At 34.6% G+C, this 25,330-nt stretch overlaps 1 protein-coding gene across 1 annotated transcript; it reads left to right on the forward strand.

Moving 5' to 3' along the window:
- The first annotated feature begins 3,778 nt into the window (after nucleotides 1-3,778).
- Nucleotides 3,779-4,270, forward strand: LOC114333835 (jerky protein homolog-like). Its single transcript, XM_028283826.2, has one exon. The coding sequence runs from the start codon at nucleotides 3,779-3,781 to the stop codon at nucleotides 4,268-4,270; it is 492 nt and encodes a 163-aa protein (XP_028139627.1).
- The last annotated feature ends 21,060 nt before the right edge of the window (nucleotides 4,271-25,330 follow it).

The following is a 25,330-nucleotide window of genomic DNA, read 5'->3' on the forward strand; positions in this document are numbered from 1 at the left end:
CTTTCAAATAGAAGGATGTAATTGCATATTAGAATATAGTTCTTAATTCCAAACAACTTTTCATAATAACAATTTTCAATATTATGAAAAATAAAACTACTTTACTCTTGAGCGAAATTCATATTTTTTGACATACCTCGTATAATATTTATAAAATTTGATATCTGATGGTTAAATCTTAGGTTTTAGACTATGCAGAGCTTTTTATGAAGAATATCTTTTTTTCGTAAAATTAATAATAAAAAAGTTTTCCATATGGTTCCAACTTACAGGGACATACTGTATAACAACGACCAATTTTCTCCATTTTCACAAATTCACTGAAAATAGGCAGGGTACTTCTGGGACCACCCATATATTGTGATGATCTAATCCAATATCAGCTTATCGAAATGTACCTCTATTAACAATAACAATAGACCTGTTAAAATTATTCAGTATCCGGCACACTATGTTTTATGTATATTTAGTGGGTATGTCGTTAAATTCGTAGGATCACCGCTTTCATCTAAAACAAAGAAATAAACTAGTTATATTATTTAATAATTTCTTTTTTGTGACAATATTTACAAAACTCGAAAACAGGGTCACACATAAATTATTCAAAACAATACATATTAGTCTTCCCACCCGATAAGCTATAAATTAGCAACCATCACGGTTGGTTACACAAAAATTTCAATGTTACTAAATAATTTTACAGCAGAATTATACATTATAAAAAACATAATTTATAGAATAAAATATTGGCTGTGCAGAACATAAAATAAATACAATATTAGTTTTTAAATAATAGAATGTACACTCACTAGCAAAATTAACCGCCCACTTTTTGATGTTTCGAATTTGCTAAGCCTGTTGTCTGGTTTAAGTGCTTTTTTAATGTTACAGCCTTATTCTTTAGCAATATCGCTGTAATAATATTGTTGCTAAACAGGTAAATTTCCATTGTATACCGGGTCTACCAATCAAACTGTGTTTTTTCTCAAAGTTCGCATTACCCTGTGGAATATTCTAGCATTTATAAAATATGTACTGAAATTAAAACCCAACTATAGCCTAATGTTTTCTCAACATTCTGTTTCTTATGTTGCACTATAAAAAATTAGGTACTTTAACAACTATACTAAAATCACAATAAAGATGCACTAGAAATAAACAAACCAACATGCGTTGAATATTACAAGGAGCACTCCCAAATCATGATTTACAATGTATATACATTGTAAATCACCAATAATGATTTACAAAGTTTATACATAAGTCCTTTTTATCAATGTGTTTATCTTTAAGCAACTGTATAAGATGGTTGTGTCGGACCTTATCGAACGCCTTATTGTAATCAACAAAACAAACATAGAGTGGTTTAGTGTTTATTCCTAGTGCATCTCTATTGTGATTTTAGTATAGCCATGTTTTTCATCAATACAGGGTGTTTTTAAATATAAGGGTCTATTTAATAGAACTATGGAAGCTGGACAAATGCGAGACGAATGGAGAAGCAGTATATCAGTACCTGTCTACAAAAACAAGGGAGACGTACAAAAATGTACAAACTACAGGGCTATAAAACTACTTAGCCACACATGGCCACACCATGAAAATATGGGAGAGAGTAATTGATAGACGAATACGTGAAGAAACCGAAATAGGTATCCGATAATCAATTTGGCTTTATACAGGGCAGATCAACAACAGATGCAATTTTCATTGTAAGGCAACTGACGGAAAAATACAGGAATAAAGAGACCAACGCTCACATGGTATTAATTGATCTTGAGAAAGCGTATGGTAGAGTTCCTCGAGAGATTCTGTGGTGGGCACTCAATAAGAAAGGAGTCCCTGGCGAATATGTAAAGATTGTGAGAGATATGTATGAGGGAGTAACGACTAGTGTTAGGACAGGTGTGAGAGAGACTGATAAATTTCAGGTGAAAGTAGGATTGCACCTAGGCTTAGTCCTCTTAGTCCTCTTAGCAATCTATTTTCATTACTTTTGGACCAGATAACAGCGAAACTACAGGGTAGCATTCCATGGTGCCTAATGTATGCTGATGATGTAGTGTTAATAGAAAATAGTGAAAGAGACTTAGAACAAAAACTGGAACAGTGGAGACAAGCTCTGGAGGAACAAGGTTTAAAACTTAGTAGGACAAAAACAGAGTATTTGGAATGTTCATTTAAAGATGGAGTTACTACAAATAAAATGGTATCTTTAGATGGTGAAATGATTGTGAAAAGCAATAGTTTTAAGTAGGTACCTAGGATCGGCATTACAGAGTAATGGAGAAATAGATGGAGATGCATGCAATAGAATTAGGGCTGGATGGATGAGGTGGAAAGAAGCGAGTGGTGTGTTGTGTGACCGAAAAATTCCAATGCAGCTCAAGGGAAAATTCTATAAAACAGCCATAAGACCGGCTATGATGTACGGAACTGAATGTTGGGCAGTGAAAAAGAAAGAGGAACAACGAATGCATGTGGCGGAAATGTGAATGCTTAGATGGATGAGTGGAGTGACAAAGAAGGATAAAATTAGAAATGAGTATATTAGGGGAAGTCTAGGTGTGACAAAAATTGATGCCAAAATGAGAGAGCATAGGTTAAGATGGTTTGGTCATGTTCAACATCGAAACGTTAATCACCCAATGCGAAGCATAGCTGAAGTACAGATTCCTGGAGGGAGTAGGAGAGGAAGACCAAAGAAGACCTGGGGGGAGACGATAAGGCAGGACATGTTGGTAAAGGGGATTAACATTGATATGACCCAAGATAGAATTGTGTGGAGAAATGCAATTAGGGAAGCCGACCCCGCATAGGGATAAGGCAAAAATAATGATGATGACAGGGTGTTTTTAAGTATGGCAATTTTTAAGGAGTAATTCTACATGAAAAAATAATGACAGTTTGCTTTATAAACGTATGTCCGCAAATGCTTTGTTTCTGAGATAGGGTTTGTTGAAAATTTTTCTCACAAACTGACGATTTATTTATTGCTTTAAAACCGGTTGAGATATGCAAATGAAATTTGGTGGGTTTTAAGACGTAGTTATTGCACATTTTTTGACATATTTATTTAAAAATTTAATATTAACCATTGGCGCGCATACGGTTATTATTGTTCATTAATAAACAAACCCACATTTTATTTGTAGAAGGGCAAGGTTGTCCCGAGTGGATCGATTATGTCGAAACCCTAATTAAAAATTTGTAATTTGATTAGACTTTTCCAAAAACCATAGAAGTCTTAATTTTCTCAAGAAGTTTACAAGCTATGTTAATAGGAGAAATATGACCATAATACTTTGGTAATGAGAATGTAGTATTTACAGTGGAACCCCGATCAGTCGGCCCCCGATAACCCAGAAATCCGGCTAACCCGGACCGATTTTCATCAGACAAACATTTCAACAATAAAAATGTATGTAATATAATATTTGAGAGATAATGGATATTTGTGTAATTTGAACTATACAATAGTAAAAATGACTCATGGCATTAGTAAAAACGGCGGCAGAGCGACGTTCATTTACTTGGATTATCGGAAACAACAGGCACCTGTATTCCATTATTTACTTCAAACTGTCTTAGCATTGTTTAAAAAAAGACTAAAAGATTATTTAAAAATCCTTTTTTTAACAATGTCTCCACTGTTCTTAAGTAACATAACATCGTTCAGATTGTGACCGTATTGTGTGTAGTACAGACGTATTGTTCGCTTCCGTTCTGTAATGGTGCTTCAGATAGGTTTGTGTTTGCGTGTTTTTTTTTGTACATAATGGCAACAAAACGTAAAAATGTTGCAGTGACAATGGAAAAGAAACTAGAAGCATTAGGTAGGATTGATAAAGGCGAATCTTTAAAAACAATTGCAGCCTCATATGGTGTCGGTAGATCTACAGTATCGGATTGGAAGAAAAATAGAACTAAAATTGAAGAATTTTGTTTCAAAATGATAACAAAAGACAGTTTGGACAATCGGTGCAAAGCGAATAAAGCTAAAAATGAGACTCTCGACGACGCTTTGTATGTGTGGTTTTGTGCGGAACGCGAACGTGGTTTACCAGTGTCTGGACCAATTATTCAAGAATCAGCACTCAAGCTGAATAAAATGTTGCCTGATTGTGAACCAAATTTCACTGCGAATCAAGATTGGCTGGATAGATGGCAAAAACATCATGGAATACGCCAACTATCTATCACTGGAGAAAGTCTATCTGGGGCAACAACGCTGCTCATGACTATGAAAACAAGTTTTTGGATTTTGTGAGAGAAGAAAATTTAACGGCAGATCAAATATATAACAACCGAAACTGACTGAGTTTTTTACCAAGAAATAAACAATACTCTATACTCTATACAACTAAACGTAATTTAGATGTGTACTGTGCATATATATTTCATGTTATTTCAATTATAACTGAGTTTATCTGTAAGTATACCGTATTTTATTAATTTTTTACCATATTCTCCGGCTAACCCGGATTTTCGATAACCCGGATCGGCCGTGGTCCCAATTAATCCGAGTTATCGAGGTTCCACTGTACTATAAAAGGTTTTTTTCAAGCAACTAGGTACTTTTATGGTGTATTAAAATTAGAATACGAAATCGATTTTTAATAAAAAAAACTAATAATCGTTTGCCGATATTCTTTAATTTTACGCTAAACCAATACCCAAGCGATTCAAATTTAACGGTAACCATGTGCTTCGAAAGCCCATGAATTCAGAGATTTTAATATTTTATTTTTTTCACTTGGATAAATCCCAGTCAACGTTTCAGTTATATTAAAACATTTACAATTCCTCGAAAATACGAGATGGTTTCATATTTTTATAATCTTTAGATATACGTTACCTACATAAAAATAATTCCAATATAAAGCCCATTCGTTTTAATGAAAAATGTAGAAGGCGTACGAAAATAGTGGGAATGAAAGAACAGAGTGTGACACTTTTTTAATGGAAGTGATATTTTTTCATGTAAACTTTGCACAAATTAATAATATGTAAAGGAATTTTTATAATTCACCGTTATTAGGAAGGTTTTATAAAAGTATGTCAAAACGCTTTTAATAAAATCAGTGTGTTTATGGATAAATCTTCGAAAACTAATATTTTTGTAAAATCTTTTTTAACACAACAATCGTCTGAACGCTCATGATACGTGGTCACATAGCCTGTAGCGTTTACTTCTGAACATATAAACTACTGATTATGTATGTCAAAAAAAAGTGGGCTAACAGGATTTACAACGTTACATGTGTTTGATTGCTTCATATGTTTAATGGACCTCCAAGTATAAAAAAAAATCACGGAGTGCTAATCTTTTTGTACATATAGATCTAGAGAAAATTGTTCAAAATAAAATTTCATATTATCGAAAATCACCTTCTAAAGTCGAAAATAATCTTTTTTTACAAAATGTATTTAAAAAAGTGAAGCAAAAAGAAAACAGGAAAAACGCGATTTTTCTGTCCCGTAACTTTTTCCACGGGGTTGGATGAATAGATATTGCTTCACAGAAAATAACTTCTTTCCTTCCTCTCTAAAATGACGTTTAGAATTAGATATAAGTCTTAGGAATGACATTATCTTAGCTACAAGTTTGTCAATCACACCAATTTGGATCATTTTCCCCATTTTTTCGCAAACATATTTTTTTCTATGCAGTTTTAGGTATATGCAATGCATTTAATACAAAGAAAAATCAATTACCTTTAAAATGGTCTATTGTAGAAGGTTCTAGGACTAAATGACCAACTGTATTGTGAACGTAACTTGCTTACATTTGATGCTAGATTCTTTTTTATATGAACAGAAATAAGGCTTTTTAAACTCTTTAAAATAGTTGTAATAATGTTTCTCCAAAAAGTGCTTCACTTTTTGGTTATTTCACGGTCTATTTGGAATTTGGCGAATATGAACCTATTTTTCTTTAGCTATAACTCTGCTTCTACTAGGTCTAGAGCAGTGATGGGAAAAGTACGACCCGCGGGCCAACTCCGGCCCGCGAAAGTATTTAATCCGGCCCGCCGGGGGTCCATCGACATGGACAGTATACATATAGCTTTAACACAAAATGCATTTTTCTATAATTCTGGCCCTCCTATAGGATTTCTTGAACTTTTTGGCCCCTCACTAAAAAAATTTGCCCACCACTGGTCTAGAGACTGCATGCATATGTTATAGTCAAAGCCCGAATTTCAGGCACTCCTAGGTTTGACTAGGCAATCCTCAGGTCTGACTGACGGTCTTAGCCAAAGCCCGAAATAAATTACAGTTTCGGTCTTTGACTAGTCAAACCTAGGAGAGACTAAGTTGGTCAGGCAAAGGTCGAAGTTTAATTTTATGAAATCGGGGTTTGACTAGTCAAACCCCGATCAGCTATTAGAATGTCGTAATTTGTTAGATTAGGTTTAATAAAACGTCATTTTTTAATTTTAATGTTTAATATTTTTATATTGTCGTAATTAAAATAAAAAAATATTGTTTATTCACACATGTTGAGGCATTATGGCATATAGAGTTGCACAATACGTTAGACCTTTTACACTTACGTAATTTGAAATAGCATTTCTTATTGCAGTAGCATTTTATAAATTCTTGTCTTCCAAATTTAGAATCTTTTGTACTAATTATTTCTCTAAGGCAGGCACATCAAAGAAACATGAAACGTAAATTACGTTTCATGGAAATAAACCACTGCTAAACAAATATATGTCCGGCCATTTATGAAACTCTCCGAAAATAAAAATGTGTCATGAGCATGAATCACACTCGTTTCATTGGTAGGCGGACTTTGAGATTTGTTTAGCAGTGTTTTCTTTTCATGAAACATGTTTTTCGTTTCATGTTTCAAGTTTTTCGTTTCATGTTTCTTTGGTGTGCGGCTTGGCTTAGAGACAAAGACAGCTTAACGTCTGGAACATCTTCGAAATTTGGAAATTTCTCTTTGCATTCTCTTATTTGAATTCTTGAAAAAATTGTGTTTATTGTTCCGTGTTTCGTACCAACTCTATATAAACCGTCAATTGTTTTATCTTGTATGCTACTCAAAATATTTCGAGCATCCTCTTGGACTCTATCAAAGCTGGGGATAGGTATTGTTACAGTTTTTCCGATCGAAATTTAAGACATTTTTTTTCACTTAATTGTTTCATAGCATTAGGCTGGGCATGAAGACCTTCAATCGCATTTTCTTTATTTATTTTAATCTTTTCTGTCTGTGCACAACGCATGCTCGAACGCGTGCCAAGGAGATGCTTGAAATATTTTAGTTATCATACATCATACAAGATAAAACAATAATGTTGACGGTTTATATAGAGTTCGTAAGAAATACGCAACAATAAACATACCTACTTTTTTCAAGAAATCAAATATGAGAATACAAAAAGAGTTTTCCTAATTTCGAAGATGTTCCAGACGTTAAGCTGTCTCTAAGAGAAATTAGTACAAAAGATTATAAATTTGTAGGACCAGGATTATAAAATACCACTGAAATAAGAAGTGCTCTTCAAAACCATGTAAGTGTAAATGGTCTAACTTATTGAGCAACTCTAAATGCCATAATGCCTCAGAATGCGAGAATAAACACTAATTTTTTTATTTTAATTACGACAATATCAAAATAATAAACATTACAATTAAAAAATGACGTTCTATGAAACCTATTACGACATTTTAATAGCTGATCGGGGTTTGACTAGTCAAACCCCGATTTCTTAAATTAAATTTCGACCTTTGCCTGACCAACGTAGTCTCTCCTAGGTTTGACTAGTCAAAGGCCGAAAGTGTAATTTATTTCGGGCTTTGACTAAGACCGTCAGTCAGACCTGAGGATTGCCTAGTCAAACCTAGGAGTGCCTTAAATTCGGGCTTTGACTATAACACATACACCATTTTTCACTTTTTTACAGGCTATATTTCTGTACCATCTGTGAATAAGTCGATAACTCAGAAATGCAATTTTTCGGTATGGCCATTTTAAACATTTTATTAGTTTTGAAGAATAAAAATTTAAGATTTGACTTATCCACTTATTCACTTTTGCTAACAATGTTTTTTCGATAAAATACTTACTTTTTGAATTTTTTGCGAAAAATTGTATGTTTTGTTGAAAAATATTCACTCGTACTCGTAAATAACTCGAAAAGTATTGACTTAGTGAAAAACTGTATTAAATAAAAGTATTAAGTACTGTATTATTTTGAACGTATGTTTTTCATTCCACGAGAAGGGGTGAAGCTCACCCCCAGGGCAAGACATCACTTTTTTTCTTTGACATGTAGTCATGCGGATGCCAAATTTCATGCCAATCGAAACGGTTCTTTAAAATTTACAGCAAAAACCGTCAAAGAATGTACTACGAATAAAATAAGAAATAATAACTAGACTTTTTTTAAATGTATTTCTTATTTTAATCTACGTTAATTATCGGTATTAAATAAGTTTTATCCCAAAGCACAAAGAAATTCTAGTAATCACTGTTCTCTTACAAAATTAGAACCTACTTTCTCCAATTTTCAGTAATCCGAAACAGTACGTTAGAACTTTTAACAACAAAGTTCCATAGAATACGAAAGCCAAGAAACCTATAATACTATGGGCTTTTCCTCTTTCTCCGGTGAAACCACAAAGAGCACGTAAGTGCTCTATTGTTATGCAAATAAAAATATGGAAATAGTTTGGGCGTAGGTTTGTTACTTTTCATGCTGTTTTCCATTTTTCTTTAAGCTCTCGCTATCTTAAATATGTAAAAACCGACTTTCGGCCACGTCTTGTTCTATGGAGGTATATCTCCATTCCGGTGCGTATTTTAAATTACATTTCTGTACACTGAGAAAAAGGTATGTTTGAATATAAAATGAAATAAAGTACAGTGGAACCTCGATAAGTCGGATTAATAGGGACCGCGGCCGATCCGGGCTATCGAAAATCCGGGTTAGCCGGAGAATATGGTAAAAAGTAATCAAATACATATAAATAATAAACAAATACACATTATAATTGCAAAAACATGAAATACATATTATGCACGATACATCTAAATTATACGTACAGTTATACACATCCATCCATCCATCCAATGGCACTACAGCCCAAATCGAGCCTTGGCCTCCTTCAACAAGCTTCTCCAATCATTTCGATTTACCGCTGTTCTTTTCCATGAACGCGTTCCCAGGAAGTTCCTGGCATCCTCATCAACTTCGTCTTCCCATCTCTTTTTAGGTCTTCCAACAGGTCTTTTTCCCTGCATTCTTGCATTTAGCAATTTTCTGGGGATTCTATTCTCATGCATGCGGACCACGTTTCCTGCCCACCGTAATCTCTGTAGTTTAGTGTATTGTGCTAGAGTTGGTTCGCTATATTGATCGTATATTTCTCTATTATACCTAATTCGCCAGTTGTTATTTTCACTTATTGGGCCCAGTATCCTACGTAATATTTTTCTTTCAAACACATCTAATGCATTGGCAGATTTCTGTGTCACCACCCATGTTTCACAGCCATAACTTACTATGGGCCTGATTATTGTTTTATAGACCCGGAGTTTTGTTTTCCGGTGTACGTCTCGCGATTTGAATATCTGGCCCATCGCGAAATAAGCTTTATTTGCCAGCACAAGCCTTCTATTTATTTCCGGTTCTTCTTCATCGCTTGCGACCAGATCCATTCCAAGGTACGTGAATCTATTCACGTGTTCTATATCGTCAATAAAGTGTTGTTGCGCCGGTCTATTTGATCTGGTTTGTATAAGTAGTTTTGTTTTATTTGTATTTATTGCTAGCCCTACTGTTTCTGCACTCTGTTTCAACTCAACTTAGGTTTCTTCCGCTGCATTCATTGTTCTGCTCATTATGTTAATATCATCTGCGAATGCTGCTAATTGGGTAGATTTGTTTGTAAGTATGTTATTTCCGCTCACCGTCAACCGTCTAATTACATATTCAAGAACAAAATTAAAAAGCGTTGGAGCCAGTCCGTCGCCTTGTTTCAGTCCTTGCGTTATCAGTGATCTGTCCTTGAATACATACCTGTGCTTCTGTTTCTGTCATTGTCATTTGCACTAGTCGTATTAATTTTGATGGTATGCCAAATTCTTCCAATATATTAGGTAGAATTGTTCTATCTATTGAATCATAGGCTTGTTTAAAATCTACAAAGAGATTGTAAACGTCCATGTCATATTCCCATGCTTTGGCTAGTATTTGTTTAACTCTAAATATTTGGTCATTGGTAGATCTATTTTGCCTAAACCCTGCTTGATATTCCCCGATGATTTTTTCCGTGAGAGGTTGAAGTCTTCGATTAAGGATATTTGTGAATATTTTGTATCCCGAACAAAGTAAAGAGATGCCTCTATAATTCTGACACAACAGTTTGTCTCCTTTTTATGAATAGGGCAGATTTTACTTTTCTTCCATTGTTGGGGGATTTCTTCTTCTATCGATATCTCTCGTATTAGCTGGTACATCTGTTGTGTCAAATTCCTTCCTCCTTGCATGAGTAGTTCTGCCGGTATTTTATCTGTTCCCGGTGCTTTATGGCTTTTTTGTATGTGGATTGCCGTTTGGACCTCCTCTAGCGTTGAGGGTCTAGTTAATTCATTTTCTTCTCCATCTTCCCCCAGCTCTTGTTGTTGTACCTCCTGCCGTGCCTGCTGCTGCCTCTGTTGTTGTAATGGTGGTTGTGCCCCTTTGTTTAATACTTCTTTAAGTTGTGTCATCCAGGTTATCTTAATTTCGTCCATATCGCTAATGATTTCACCCTTCTTATTTTTGCAGAGGCTAGTTAGTCTTCGGTTTGTATCCCTGTCTTAAATGTTTGATAAATTGGTATGCACTACGTGTTTCGTTTTCCTTAAACTCCCTCTCTATGTTTAGTATCCGTTGGTTTTCGTACTTTCTCTTTTTCTGCCTGCACAGTTTATCTGCTCTTCGTCTTTTGTTCTCAAATTCTGTTTTTCTCTCTCTAGTACGTCTGAGTATGTAATTCTTATGTGCTTCATTTCTTTCCTGTATATCTTGTTTGCATTCTTCATCGAACCATGTTTCTTCTCTCCGTTGTGTCTTTGTTCCTAGGACTTCTTTCGCTGTGTTTAGTATGATACTGCTTATGTTGTTCCATTGATTTTTTATTGTGAAGTCTGCTCTGTTTTCTTCTAGTAATTTTTCATCCACTGTTCTCTCAAATCTTTCTTGTACCTCAGAGACTTTTAGGTTATCTAAGTTTAGTTTTTCTTGTTTTGGATATTTTTCCTTTACCTGTCGACTGATTTTGCATCTAAACCGTGTCTGTACTAGTAGATGGTCTGAGTCACAGCTTGCGCCACGTCTGCTTTTTACATCTAATATACTCGTCGCCATTCTTTTTTCAGTCAGTATATGGTCTATTTGATTTATTGTGTTTCCGTCAGATGATATCCAAGTGCCCTTATGTATGTCCCGATGTGGGAAGCATGTCGAACTGATAATCATATTCTTTCCAGCTGCAAAATCTATTAGAAACTGACCATTCTCATTTGTGTCTCTATGCAAACTATGTTTCCCTATTACCCATATGTACTCTTCTTCTTTTCCGATCTTGGCGTTTGTGTCGCCTATCACCATTTTAATGTCGTTTCTTGGTATTGAGTCATAGATTCGTTCTAGATCTTGATAAAAGGCTACCTTAGTGTCTTCTTCCTGTTCATTTGTGGGACAGTGTACATTTATAAGGGTTATGTTAAAGAAATTCGTTTTTATCCTAAGCTTGCAGATTCTTTCATTGATGGCTTGAAAATCTGTTAACAGGTGCTTGTATTGTTTGTATACAGTTGTACACAGTATTGTTTATTTCTTCGTAAAAGTGAAAAAATGTTTGTTTTGTCCGATGAAAATCGGTCCAGGTTAGCCGGACTGCCGGATTATCGGAGGCCGACTTATCGGGGTTCTACTGTACATATTATTGTGTTTATATGGGATTATCCAGAGTTGATTGTAATGGCAATTATATTTTTATCTAAAAATTTGACCTTTCGATTTACACATCGGAAATCATTTTCAAAAAAGAATATTGAAGAAATTGTTTTAAAAAGAGTGTAGAACCGCCCGGTTGTTGAGGAGATTATGATATAACTATCAACATATGAAAGAGAAATGAGCTACTTTGGTCATTCTAAAAAAATGGAAATTATCAACGAAATGAGAAGTCCCAGTTCCGAAAATCTGAAGACCTCTATCGTGGAACCAATTTCTGGGTACATCCTTAATCTATGCCTTCTACAATTTACAAGGCAAGCAGACGACGAATAAAGGAGACAAAAAGAACTATGTATACTAGAACAGAACACAGAACTACAACACGCAATCACATTCCGTCCATTCGTCTAGAAAAAAATTCCAACGAAAGTGGGTTCCGTGTACTCACAATATGAGTAAATTGAGAAAATGAAAGACAGCTTATGAACCGAAATGAAACATCTTTTGATTAATCTTTTTTTGTATACCGGGAAGACTTTTGTATACCGGGAAAGCAATCAAGAGGCTGGAGCTACTAACGCGACCTACAGAAGAGAACAGGGAAGACTACAACAGAGTAAGGACTCAAACGAGAAGACTTTTGAGAAGAAAAAAGAAACAGTACCTAGAAGCACGAATACAGCAACTCGAGGAGGAACATAGAACCGGTCAGTCTAGACAGTTTTATAGGGACATAAAAACAATGACGGGCAACACGATCAACAGCCCAAGATTTATAAAAGACGATGCAGGACAATTGCTCACTGACGACGAAGAGATAAGCCGCCAATGGAGAAAGTATTTTGAGCAACTCTTAAATACAGAAAACCCCACAACGACAGGGCAACAAAGACAGTACCAGTTAGCCGAACCTGAAATACCAGGGCCCACACTAGCGGAAGTAAAGTCCGCAATTTCGTCCCTAAAAAACCATAAAGCCCCAGGCCCAGACGGCATACAGGCGGAACTACTAAAAACAGGGGGAGACAAACTACATCTTGAGATATATCATCTTATAAGAGAAGTCTGGGAAAGAGAAGAAATACCGAAACACTGGCATGAAAGCCATATAATACCTATTCACAAGAAGGGAGACAAACAAATATGTCGGAACTAGAGAGGAATATCGTTAATTAATACAACATACAAGATTATATCCATAATACTGTTTAGAAGATTAACTCCATACGCAGAGGAAATAATAGGCGACTACCAAAGCGGATTCAGACCGGGAAGGTCGACTATAGACCAGATCTTCGTCCTACGCCAGGTGTTGGAAAAAAACTGGGAATTCAACCGCGATGTACACCAAATCTTCGTGGACTTCAAACAAGCTTACGATTCTGTTAGCAGAGAAGCATTGTGGGAGACTATGGTAGAAATGGGAGTACCTGGAAAACTGGTACGATTAGCAAAGGTGAGCACGGAGAACGCTTCCGCACGAATCAGAGTTGGCAGCAACACGTCGGAGGAATTCCTCATTGACACAGGACTTAGACAAGGAGATCCTCTCGCCCCCCTGCTGTTAACTTCTCACTGGAACATGCAGTAAGGAAAGCTCAGCCACAACTGACAAACGGATTTGCCGCCCAAGGATCAAAAATACTATTAGCCTTTGCGGATGACGTGGACACAATTGCACAATCCACCAGAGATGCAAAAGAAGTTTTCACCCTATTCGAGAACGGAGCCAAGGAAGTTGGTCTTAAGGTCAACGAGGACAAGACCAAGTACATGGTGGTTACGAAGAACCCAAGACCAAGGGTTAGACAAAACGTAACAATTAATGAATACAATTTTGAAGTCGTCAAAGAATTTAAGTACTTGGGAGCGATCATAACATCTGAAAATAACTATGAAAAGGACGTGGCAGCCAGGATTATTGCAGGAAACAGGGCATATTACTCGTTAAGGACCCTACTTAAATCAAAAATACTCTCAAGACCAGCAAAAATAAGAGTATATAAGACAATAATTCGTCCCACAATAACGTACGGAAGCGAAACCTGGACTCTGAATCAGCGGGAAACAACAAAATTACTGGTACTTGAAAGAAAGATACTGCGGACTATCTATGGGCCTTGCAGAGAAGAGACAACAGGAGAATGGAGAAGAAGACACAATGATGAACTCCAGACAATATACGGAGATGAAAACATAGTACGCTACATTAAATCAAACAGAATACGATGGGCGGGTCACGTACTAAGATCAAGTGACGAAAGACTTCTAAACGCCACATTCTGGGAAAGGCCCGATGGAAAAAGGTCAGTTGGTCGCCCAAGAAAGAGATGGAAGGACGCAGTAGCCAGCGATCTACGCAAAATGGGAGTACAGCAATGGGAAATAGCTGCTCAGGACCGACAACAATGGAGGGAAATAGTAAACGCGGCCAAGACTCACATAGAGTTGTAGGGCCAAATGATGATGATGATACCGGGAAGACGACGCACGTCCTTGAAAAATTTAAAGCTGTGGAGTGGAAAAACAACATGAGGGCCAAACCAGACGGGCCACTCTGCAGCGCTTTTCTGTGGATCCACAAAGCAGCTTCCGATGATTTACCGTGGGTTCTTATGTGAAGTGGACGTCGCACCCCAGATGAGCAACTGTGGGCAGCCACAGTCACCGAGCCTCACTGCTAGTGGCGTCCACTAGTGGCAAAACCCATTCAGAAGGACCACTTTTGTGCCACAAATATTGACGAGAGTTTACACGGTGAGCACGTAAAATGAATTTTTATTCCGAAAGATTTTTAATTTAATTCCAAAACACACCGGCTATGTGGGATACAAGAACCCGAGAGTATAGTTATTATAGGTCATTGAAAGGAAAAGCGTGGGACGATATCTTTGAATTATTTGTTCCTGATTTTAAAGAAGGTAGCCCCTATCGAAAAGAATAAATCCGGTAATCAATATTTTCTCGATTTATATTTACATTTTATTATACATTCTGACGAGAAAGAAGACTTTCTCGTCTGAATCCATTATTGAACTGAACAAAACAAATACTCACAATCTTGTTTGTTTATTTATGTTAAATAGTGGGGTCTTATCCTCGGCCAAAAAAAAGGTTTTATTGTCTGTTGTAGAAAACAAGACGATAAGATATCAGTTAAAAGAGGGTGGCAAGTTACCATGTTTACATATATTTAATGTCATCATCTCCTTAAAAACAGGACCTCGTTCACTCAGTTGTAATGGGAATCTTTGTGTGTGTTTTTTGTGTTGAAAATTGTATCAAACTATTTTACGGCTGTAGGATACCAGATGTACTTGTTAATTTTTTATGTACTTATTTCTCTGTGATATAGCTGCTTTTGTCTGGTTCTTCTTAATTCCATTTATGGAGTTTATTAGCATTTTTTCAAAAGGGTAGACATTTTATAAAATATTTAAAACTATGGACATTACAAAAACTGACTTTGACGAACACACTTTTTAAAAGATTAGCCGGCAAGTTTCTAATCATTTGAACAAGCTTGCTTTTTTTTTCTCACTCATTACATTAAACGCCGCACCCTTCCAAACGATCCACTTCGTAGCATAGTCGCCGGCGCTAGAAAATCGCCTGTTTCAGCCACTCTGTGGATCCACAGAGTAGCGCTGCAGAGTGGCCCATCTGCTTTGGCCCTAAGAACTCTTCAGAACCGCTGTGGACGGAGTAAAATGGGCCATGATGATCGTCAATGTCCTTCAAGGATGAGGCACATGAAGAAGAAAATCAACATATATAACACGGCAATTTAAAAAAATTCTTTTCCATTCCCTCTTATTTTGTGTAACTTGTCCCACCACTTTAAGTGGCTGACAATACATATAATTTGTAAACGTACTCACAATCTTTGAGCTGGAAAGCAGATTAACTGGACCTTCTGTGTAGCCAATTCTTGGATACACGAGATATTCCATGATCAGCAGGTGGACACTCGATTGCCAATCATGGCATAAAAAATTTAGGACTAACTAGAACTAGTTCTTAAAAATTTCGATATAATTTCAAAATTAAAGTCATTAAACTGTTTGTGCAAAAAATGGAAGCGAACCATTAAACTGAGTTGTTTGTGCTCGAATTTATATATTTTGTTAATCTGGACTTGGATTTTTGTTGTGAGTAGTAGTTGGGTGGTTTGGGTTCGAAATGAGACATGTGTGTATCAAGTATCAGAAAGTTATACGGTGGTTCTAAAGTTATGGATTCAGTACGAAATGAGCAAAATCGATAAAACACCCTGTAACTCGGTTCAGCTCAGTTCAGGCTCAGTGACCTCTATTCACCATTCAAGTATTTCCGTTTCCCAATGCAACACCCTGTACAATCAAGGCCCGCAATTCCGTAGAGTGGATCACGTTACGTACCCCTTGCAAATTGTAACAATTCGTAACTTCCAGAATGAACGTAATATCCTTTTAAAATTGTCATCACAAACTCAGTAATTTAAGAGTTAACACAGTTAATATTGTGATTTTGTTTGTGTTCCCAAGGCAACGAATGACCTACTAGTAAAAATTAACAGAGCAACTCTCGTAATTGAATAGAGTGTCACATCGCATCGCCAGGCCAGTGAGTATAACAATATGTAATAAGTAAGCTATTTGAGGACGTAGATGAGACGAAATTAAAAAAAAAAGAGAATGTGTGTATATTTTGTACGCACGTAAGAAGTTATACTTCTATTATATGATTTCAACGAAATTAATATACTTTAAACAGTTTATTTATATTTTATTTAAATATTAAACTCATAAAATGTATAAAAAAAAATAGAAGAAAAATTTGCATCTGGGATCGAACCCGCGTATATTAGGATACTTTGATTTAAAATCAAAGCGCCTTACCATTTAGCTACGCCATTGTAACAAATAATTAACCAAATTCGAATATGTTCGTAAACAACTTTACAAAATGGATGAGGGCGGGCCCACTTTCGTTGACAGAACAAAATTCTTCCTTTTGATTGGCCAGACGCAAAAAACGCACTGTAAAAGATGAAAGTTGGCGAATTCTTCTGTTCCGTTACGTCATGCGTTCTCTTACGTTCAGTCATGCGTTTACGTTCATTTATAAACAAGAGTATGTACACAAAATTTGGTGTTGAACTTTTCCAGTGCGTCTACGTTGCGTCTACGTCTACGCTACGTCAAACTATAAATCCAGCTTTACGTCCACACTCTGTGGTGTCTCGCAGAGACAACGGACAACTACCTGATAGGATTATTACTGGAAAAAATATCTGATTACCATAATAGGCGTAGCAACATTTGCGAGATACAGAAATTTATCCAGCTGATCATAAGGATTATATTAATTCCTTTTTGATACGTCTTTAGATCTATTCCCGTGAAATTTTCCACATCATAATAGGGAACTTGCAAAAATTTTTAAATATTAAAATGATATTAAGAAACATAAGGTAACATGATCTTAAAACGCTTGCATGCGAAAAAAAAACAAATATTTTTAACCCGTACGCTAATTACGACGTTTTGAAAATGCTATAAAATTCAAATATCTTAGGAGGCTCTTGAACGTCCTTCTATTGGTTCGACGTCACCGGCCACGGTGAACCGGCGGAAACAACGCGATTAAGGTAGGTATCACGGGTATATTACATTTTAATCGTCTTTAATGAAAAATTCCTAGGTATTATTTATGTTCATCTTATATATTGTAATAAGTAGTTCCCCAATCAGCTTAGTTTTAAACTGAAATTGATAAGGTGGAGTGCTACCTTGTAAAGAGTTTAAAACGCATAATATGACGGACGAGGGTTTTTCAAAAGGTCAATCTGACTAACTTACCTACCGTTGATGTCTTCATCGTGGCAACTTTTATAAAAAGTAGTAAAAGCTATTCTATTGGAGAAATGCGAGGTGTCAAGGCAAATAAGTAAGAGTTATTAATAAGCATGTTTAAACCGTTTATAACAATAGTTTGGTACCATTATATTATAGTACTTTTACCCCGTGGGTTTGATCTACCTACCTCTAATCGAAGGATTTCGTATATCCTGGAAAAGATTACGGTGTAATTTGCATTATAATAAAGATTATATTTTATTGTAATGTTTATTAGTACCTACTGGAGCCTTTCATTATTGTGTTCAGAGCCTTCTGAGAAAAGATTATGGTGATTAGCAGCAACAAAATCCTTCTTTACAAAGTTAATAATACGCATATATAAGAAGAATCATTATTGTAATTTTACAAGTTAATATCTTTATCATCTCAGCTTATACTTACACCGCATCCCTCGGTAGACCGCAAGGTATAGTAGAAACCCGACTGTAGACCGCATACTATAGTAGCACCAATACTTTTTAGTTACTCTTACTTTTATTACTAAAAGTTTTGTTTATTTTTAAGTTACTTGTTTCTTCTTTGTTCTTCAACACAAGAATCCAACAAACTAATTTCATAAAAAAGAACTTTTTGATACATGTCAACAGAGATAAAATGTTAATATTTTGCCTGTCACAGAAAAAATCATTTTTGCCACAGAATAAAACAAGATATTTCAACTATATTATTTATCTATGGGCAAACTGCATTAAATGCAATGGCCCACCCCAAACGGACAAACGATACGAGTGGCCTGTGACGTCAGACCACAGGTCTCGCTTTTGAAGTTGTTTAAAACGGAAATTTTAGGCGCGGAACTTTGATTAGATGTGGTACGTACACTATTCATTGTTAAGACGTAATATTTTGAATATAACATTTTAAAACATAAATTAACAATTTAATGTAAAAACAATTTTTAGTGCAAGTTCCCTATTCAGTATAATTCACAAAACTGTGAACTTACGGGATTTTCGGTTATATTCGTCCTAAAAACGTAATCTTTATGACGCGCTACTGACAGATGAAGTATATTTGAACTGATTTTTATGAAAGTACTGGACAAAGGGGGAGTCAAACGATACGAAACCCAAATAATATGCCCTGTAGCGGGACTTTCGAGATTAACGAAGGGGAAGTTCGAAGTTGAGCCTTTTATATGACTGCGGATGCCACCGGCTTTCCTTTGTTCGTGGTTTTTGCAATGATGAATTCAGACGACTTCTCTTAAGTATTCTCATTATTTCTGGTTTATTATTTAATCCTCTGCTATTAAATATACACTCACACAATTCGCAAACTTTTGGTTTTTAAAGTGTCGTAAAAGAGGTAATAGTATCTAAGGGACCAATTATTTGAAAGCGAATATCAAACGTTGTTGAGGTATACGTGTAACTATAATGCGAACAGTATTAATTTAATTGTATGTATTAGAAGAAAAACGTAATTTAAAGAGTTGCAAAACTATTACTAATGATGGTTCAACTACACTGCGCCACATAGGGGTATTTAAACGATCTAGCCGGTCAAAAGTCCATTTTTCAAAACTCAAAGCGGTAGAAAAAAACCGAATACTCGTGAAGTTAAATAAATAGAGAACACAAGGCGTCCTTTTCCGTTGTGTAATAAGTTGCACCAGTGCCGTAGCTTTAGTCGGAATTTGACCTTGTCGCTACAGGTGTATGTATCTTTCTCAGCTGTTTGGTGCAAGTGCAAGTGCAAGTAATAAAAAAAATATCAAGTGTTCGTTGTTAAAAAAATACAGTTATGGATCTAGAACAAGCAGGGAAGAACACATACTTTTCATGTACTTATTGTTTTATTTGTTGATGTATTAATAATATTTTGGATGTTTGAAAACGGGGTTTAAATATTTTAAAGTTTCGACCACATTTTAACACATCAAAAGGTTTTTGTTATACTTTAGGGTGAGATCCGGTTGTTGTATTTTTTTTAATTGGAAGATATGAATTTGTACATCATAATAATTATCAAATCAGCCGCCCATATTCGCACTTTCTTGACTTATGGGCAAAAAATCATGAAAGAAGGAAATTACATATATTTAAATTAAAAATTTAGATTACGTTTACGTGAGATAACGTTAAGATAACTTAAAACCATAAAATTATCCAAAAATGTATCGCAAATTCCTTCAAATGGAATTTGCGATGCAATGACATAAATTTGAGAATTGGCATAATTATTATGGTTTTAAGTTATTTTTCGGGTGTAACTACAATGCTATTATGCTAAAAATGATGGTGTATCGCAGATTTAAAATGCGTTTATCTCGAAAACGGTTGAGTTTAGGGAGATGAAAAAAGTATAACTTTTTTAAGTAAAACTAATAGGAGAATAAAAATTTTAATGTCAAAATTATACAGAGTGAGGGATAAAAAAAAATTGAACGTAATAAATTAGTGCTGAAAGGCGTATGTGGCGCCCTCTGGGCAGTACATAATTTTTGGTAAGGAATTTAGTTTTCTCGACCCAAAAAACCCCTATATACCAAATTTCATGTTGTTATCTCATTCCTGTCAGGAAATATTCAATAATAAATAAAAAAAAAGTTTAACTTTGACACCCTGTATCTCGGTTATTATAAACTTTGTACTAAGGTGAGTTAGCTTAAATCGGTCTATTTTAACCTCAGGAACCTGAGGTTAAGCTATGGCCCATTCTTTACCAAACACCCTGTATATGTAGTAGAATATGGGTCACTAAAACGAGACAGACGCACTGCGCATGCGCCGGCACAGTCCCAGACAATGTCGGTAAGCATTGGATCTGCATTACCGGCCAACACGTAACTTAGCATGGTTCAAAACCTAGAACCTAATATTTTTTAATATATTCCGGGACTGCGCGGCTAATAAAAATTAAAAAAGGAAGTACAAGGTAGTGTGACGTCATAACGTCATATATGACGTCATAAAGTCAGATATGGTTTCGGTCTTGACTAAAAGGTTCTGAACCATGCTAAGTTACGTGTTGTCCGGTAATGCAGATCCAATGCTTACCGACATTGTCTGGGACTGTACCGGCGCATGCGCAGTGCGTCTGTCTCGTTTTAGTGACTCATATTCTACTTATATATATGTTGTAAAACACTCTATATAGCTTAATTCAATTAGGAAATCATTTTAGAATAATAAAATCGAAAGAAATAATTATGACCGCCTAGATTGGCAAAATACCCCTATGTGCTGCGGTGCAAAAAAAAACGATCCACTAAAAATTTGGTCATTTTTGATGTTTTGAATTTCCTAAACGTGTTGTCCGATTTAAGTGATTTTTTACCACGTTATAGCCTTATCCATTGACAATATCGATGTAATAATTTTGTTGCTAGACAGTTAAACTGTCATTGTATACTGGGTGTACGATTCAAACTGTGTTTTTTCTCAAAGTTTGCATCACCCTGTGGACTATTCTAGCATTTACAAAACACTGACATTAAAACCCAACTATAGCCTCAGGTTTCCTTAACATTTTGTCTTTCGATTGATTCACTTATGTTGAATAATAAAAACGTTAGGTACTTTAACAACTGGCCATGTTCGTCATCAGTACAGGGTGTTTCTAAATAAGTGCGACAAACTTTAAGGGGTAATTTTACATGAGGAGATAATGACAATTTGCTTTATAATCATGATGTCCGCAAACGCTTCGTTTCTGAGATACGGGATGTTCAATTTTTCTTTTACAAACTGACGATTTAATTATTGCTTTAAAACCAGTTGAGATATGCAGATCAAATTCGGTGGGTTTTAAAACGTAGTTATTGCACATTTTTTGATATATACAATTAAGAATTTTATATTTACCATTGGCGTGCGTACGGGTAATATTATCGGTCATAATACCCGTTTGCGCGCCACTGGTGAATATTAAATTCTTAATTGTATGTCAAAAAATGTGCAATAACTACGTCTTAAAACCCACCAAATTTGATTTGCAACATCTCAACTGGTTTTAAAGAAATAAGTAAATCATCAGTTTATAAAAAAAATTGAACATCCCGTATCTCGAAAACGAAGCGTTTGCGGATATATGATTATAAAGCAAATTGTCGTTATTTTCTCATGTACAATAACCCCTTAAAGTTTTGCGTAAATATTTTAGAAACATCCTGTACTGATGATGAACATGGCCAGTTGTTAAAGTACCTAACTTTTTTATTATCCAACATAAGCGAATGAATCGAAAGACAAAATGTTAAGAAAACCTGAGGCTATAGTTGGGGTTTAATTTCAGTATTTTATAAATTTCAGAATAGTCCACAGGGTGATGCGAACTTTGAGAAAAAAACACAGTTTGATTCGTACACCAGGTTTACAATGCAATGATAGTTTGACTGTCTAGCAACAATATTATTACAGAGATATTGTCAATGAATAAGGCTATAACGTGGTAAAAAATCGCTTAAATCGGACAACAGGTTTAGGAAATTCGAAACATCAAAAATGACCAAATTTTTAGTGGATCGATTTTTTTGCACCGCAATGTATAATCAACCAGAGAAGCGATTAAGAACATTACTTAGACAAACTCTAACATGAAGTAAAACCACTTCTATGTAATAGGTATAATTTACTAAAATCTTAAAAAATTCCAATGGATTGAATAAAATATGTTCATTCAGAACGTTTTCGGACCTATCAGTCCATCATCAGTGAATCTAAAATAGAATAAGTAATCCCTGTTAATATTGAAAAGATGGTTGAAATTTTTGAAAGTTAAAAAATTGTGGTTATGATTACTTACTCATACAGGGTAAGTCATGAGGAACTGTACATACTCCTACCTCGTATAGAGGTCCCTATGGGGAATAACAAATGACCATTAAAAAGTGTCTGCTCCCATTGTTTAATAATATACAGGGCGAGTTTCGCATTTTGACAGAAATTTTTATTCGTCATAATTTTTGAACGGTCAGATCGATGTGTCTCTTATTTTGGTCAATCGTTACACTATTGCCACCTAATCAACTGATTTATTCAAAGTAGAAAAAAATCAGGTCCGGCTTTAAAAAAATTAGTTCGTTTTGGTCTTAGAAAAAATTTCACCCTGTATAAGCTTTTTGAAAACTAATATGAATTTTACAAATTAGACAAATAGGCAATTAAAATAACATATTTATTTTTTTCCGCACACGATTGCTTAATTTTTTATAAAAAAATCAAATTTGATTATGAATTAAAAGTTTGATAAAGTGAACCATAGATTTAACAAAATTAACTTTTATTACCAAAATTAATTTGTTTTGAACAAATATTTAATTTATGTTACCACCAATCAACTGATTTATTCAAACAAGAAAAAAATCAGGCCCAGATTTAAAAAATAAGTTCGTTTTGGTCTTAGAAAAAATTTCACCCTGTATACGCTTTTTGAAAACTCTAATATGATTTTTACAAATTAGACAAATGGGCAATTAAAATGGCATATTTATTTTTTTCCCTACACGATTACTTAATTTTTTATAAAAAAAATCAAATTTGACTATGAATAATTAAATGTTTGGTAAAGTGAACCATAGATTAAAATAAAAATAACTTTTATTACAAAAATGAATTTTTTTTGAACAAATATTTAATTTATGTTATCACCCAATCAACTGATTTATTCAAAATAGAAAAAAATCAGGCCCGGATTTAAAAAAATTAGTTTATTTGGGTCTTAGGAAAAATTTCCCTTGTATACGTTTTTTGAAAACTCTAATATGAATTTTACAAATAAGACAAATAGGCAATTAAAATGGCATATTTATTTTTTCCCCACACGATTACTTATTTTTTTATTAAAAAATCAAATTTGACTATGCATAAAAAGTTTGGCAAAGTTTTTGCATAGATTTAAAAAAATTAACTTTTTTTACAAAAATTAATTTACAAAAACAACGTTTTTCTTAAAATTAAAAGTTTTACCATTTTTTTTCTCTAACACGTCTACATCTAAAACTTCCCATAACACTTCTTTTGGACTCTATAGTTTAACATAGACGTGATCAAATTGATAAATTTTAAATTTTTCCACCTAATTTTTGCGATTTACAAGACTGAAAGTCTACAACAATTTTCATAGTCTTCACAATGGTAAGAGGTATGTGCTGTAAAAATTTCAGAAAAAAAAATATTAAAATGGAACAGAGTTGTAGCGAGTTAAACCGTGAGTTCATTTTTTTTTCATTTTTAGGTTAAAATTCCGATTTTGACAAATTTGATTTTTTAATAAAAAATTAAGTAATCGTGTGGGGAAAAAAATAAATATGCCATTTTAATTGCCTATTTGTCTTATGTGTAAAATTCATATTAGAGTTTTCAAAAAGCGTATACAGGGTGAAATTTGTTCTAAGACCAAAACGAACTAATTTTTTAAATCCGAACCTGATTTTTTCTAGTTTGAATAAATCAGTTGATTGGATGGTAACATAAATTACTTATTTGTGCAAAAAAATTAATTTTTGTAATAAAAGTTTTTTTTTAAATACATGGTTCACTTTACCAAACTTTTAATTCATAGTGAAATTAGATTTTTTTATAAAAAATTAAGTAATCGTGTGCGGAAAAAAATAAATATGCCATTTTAATTGCCTATTTGTCTAATTCGTAAAATTCATATTAGAGTTTTCAAAAAGCGTATACAAGGTGAAATTTTTTCTAAGACCCAAACGAACTAATTTTTTTAAAGCCGGACCTGATTTTTTTCTAGTTTGAATAAATTAGTTGATTAGGTGGTAATAGTGTAACAATTGGCCAAAATAAGAGACACATCGATCTGACCGTTCAAAAATTATGACGAATACAAATTTCTGTCAAAATGCGAAACTCGCCCTGTATATTATTAAACAATGGGAGCAGACACTTTTTAATGGTCATTTCTTATTCCCCATAGGATCCTCTGTACGAGGTAGGAGTACGTACAGTTCCTCATGACTTACCCTGTATATACTTGCTAACTAGCCCTAGAACCAAACAATGGTTGTAATTATAATTCAATCTACATTATAGTATTGTAAAATTGAAAAGGCTAAACGCCGATGTTAAAAGTTAACCTTTGGAAACTTTGTGAAACTCTAAACGAGAACCTTAACCAACCATCTTGGGCCAACGAGGTCTGCCAAGTGTCAAAAGTTTGTAAGGAACTACTTGAAGTGACAGTTAGTACAAAGGACTAAAACATTTAGTCTCCAAGACAGGCTTTTTTTGGAAGGATTATAAATTTTAAATATCCTTCCCTCCAGTAATGGACGCCTACTAATAACACATATTTTAAGTGATAACAAACAGGTTTTTAGAATATGGTTCTTTAATATTTTAGCTTCCTCTAACAAAACAGGAGACTACTATGAAGATATGAACAGTGATGTTTTTGAAGAAAATTTTCAGGAGATGATAAGCACTGTTACCAAAGGGGTTGGTTGTAGTAATGGATGACGCTGGTTTTCATTTCCGTCAAATTAAACGTTTGGCAAAT

Source organism: Diabrotica virgifera, chromosome 5 (assembly GCF_917563875.1).
Source record: "Diabrotica virgifera virgifera chromosome 5, PGI_DIABVI_V3a".
NCBI lineage: Eukaryota > Metazoa > Arthropoda > Insecta > Coleoptera > Chrysomelidae > Diabrotica > Diabrotica virgifera.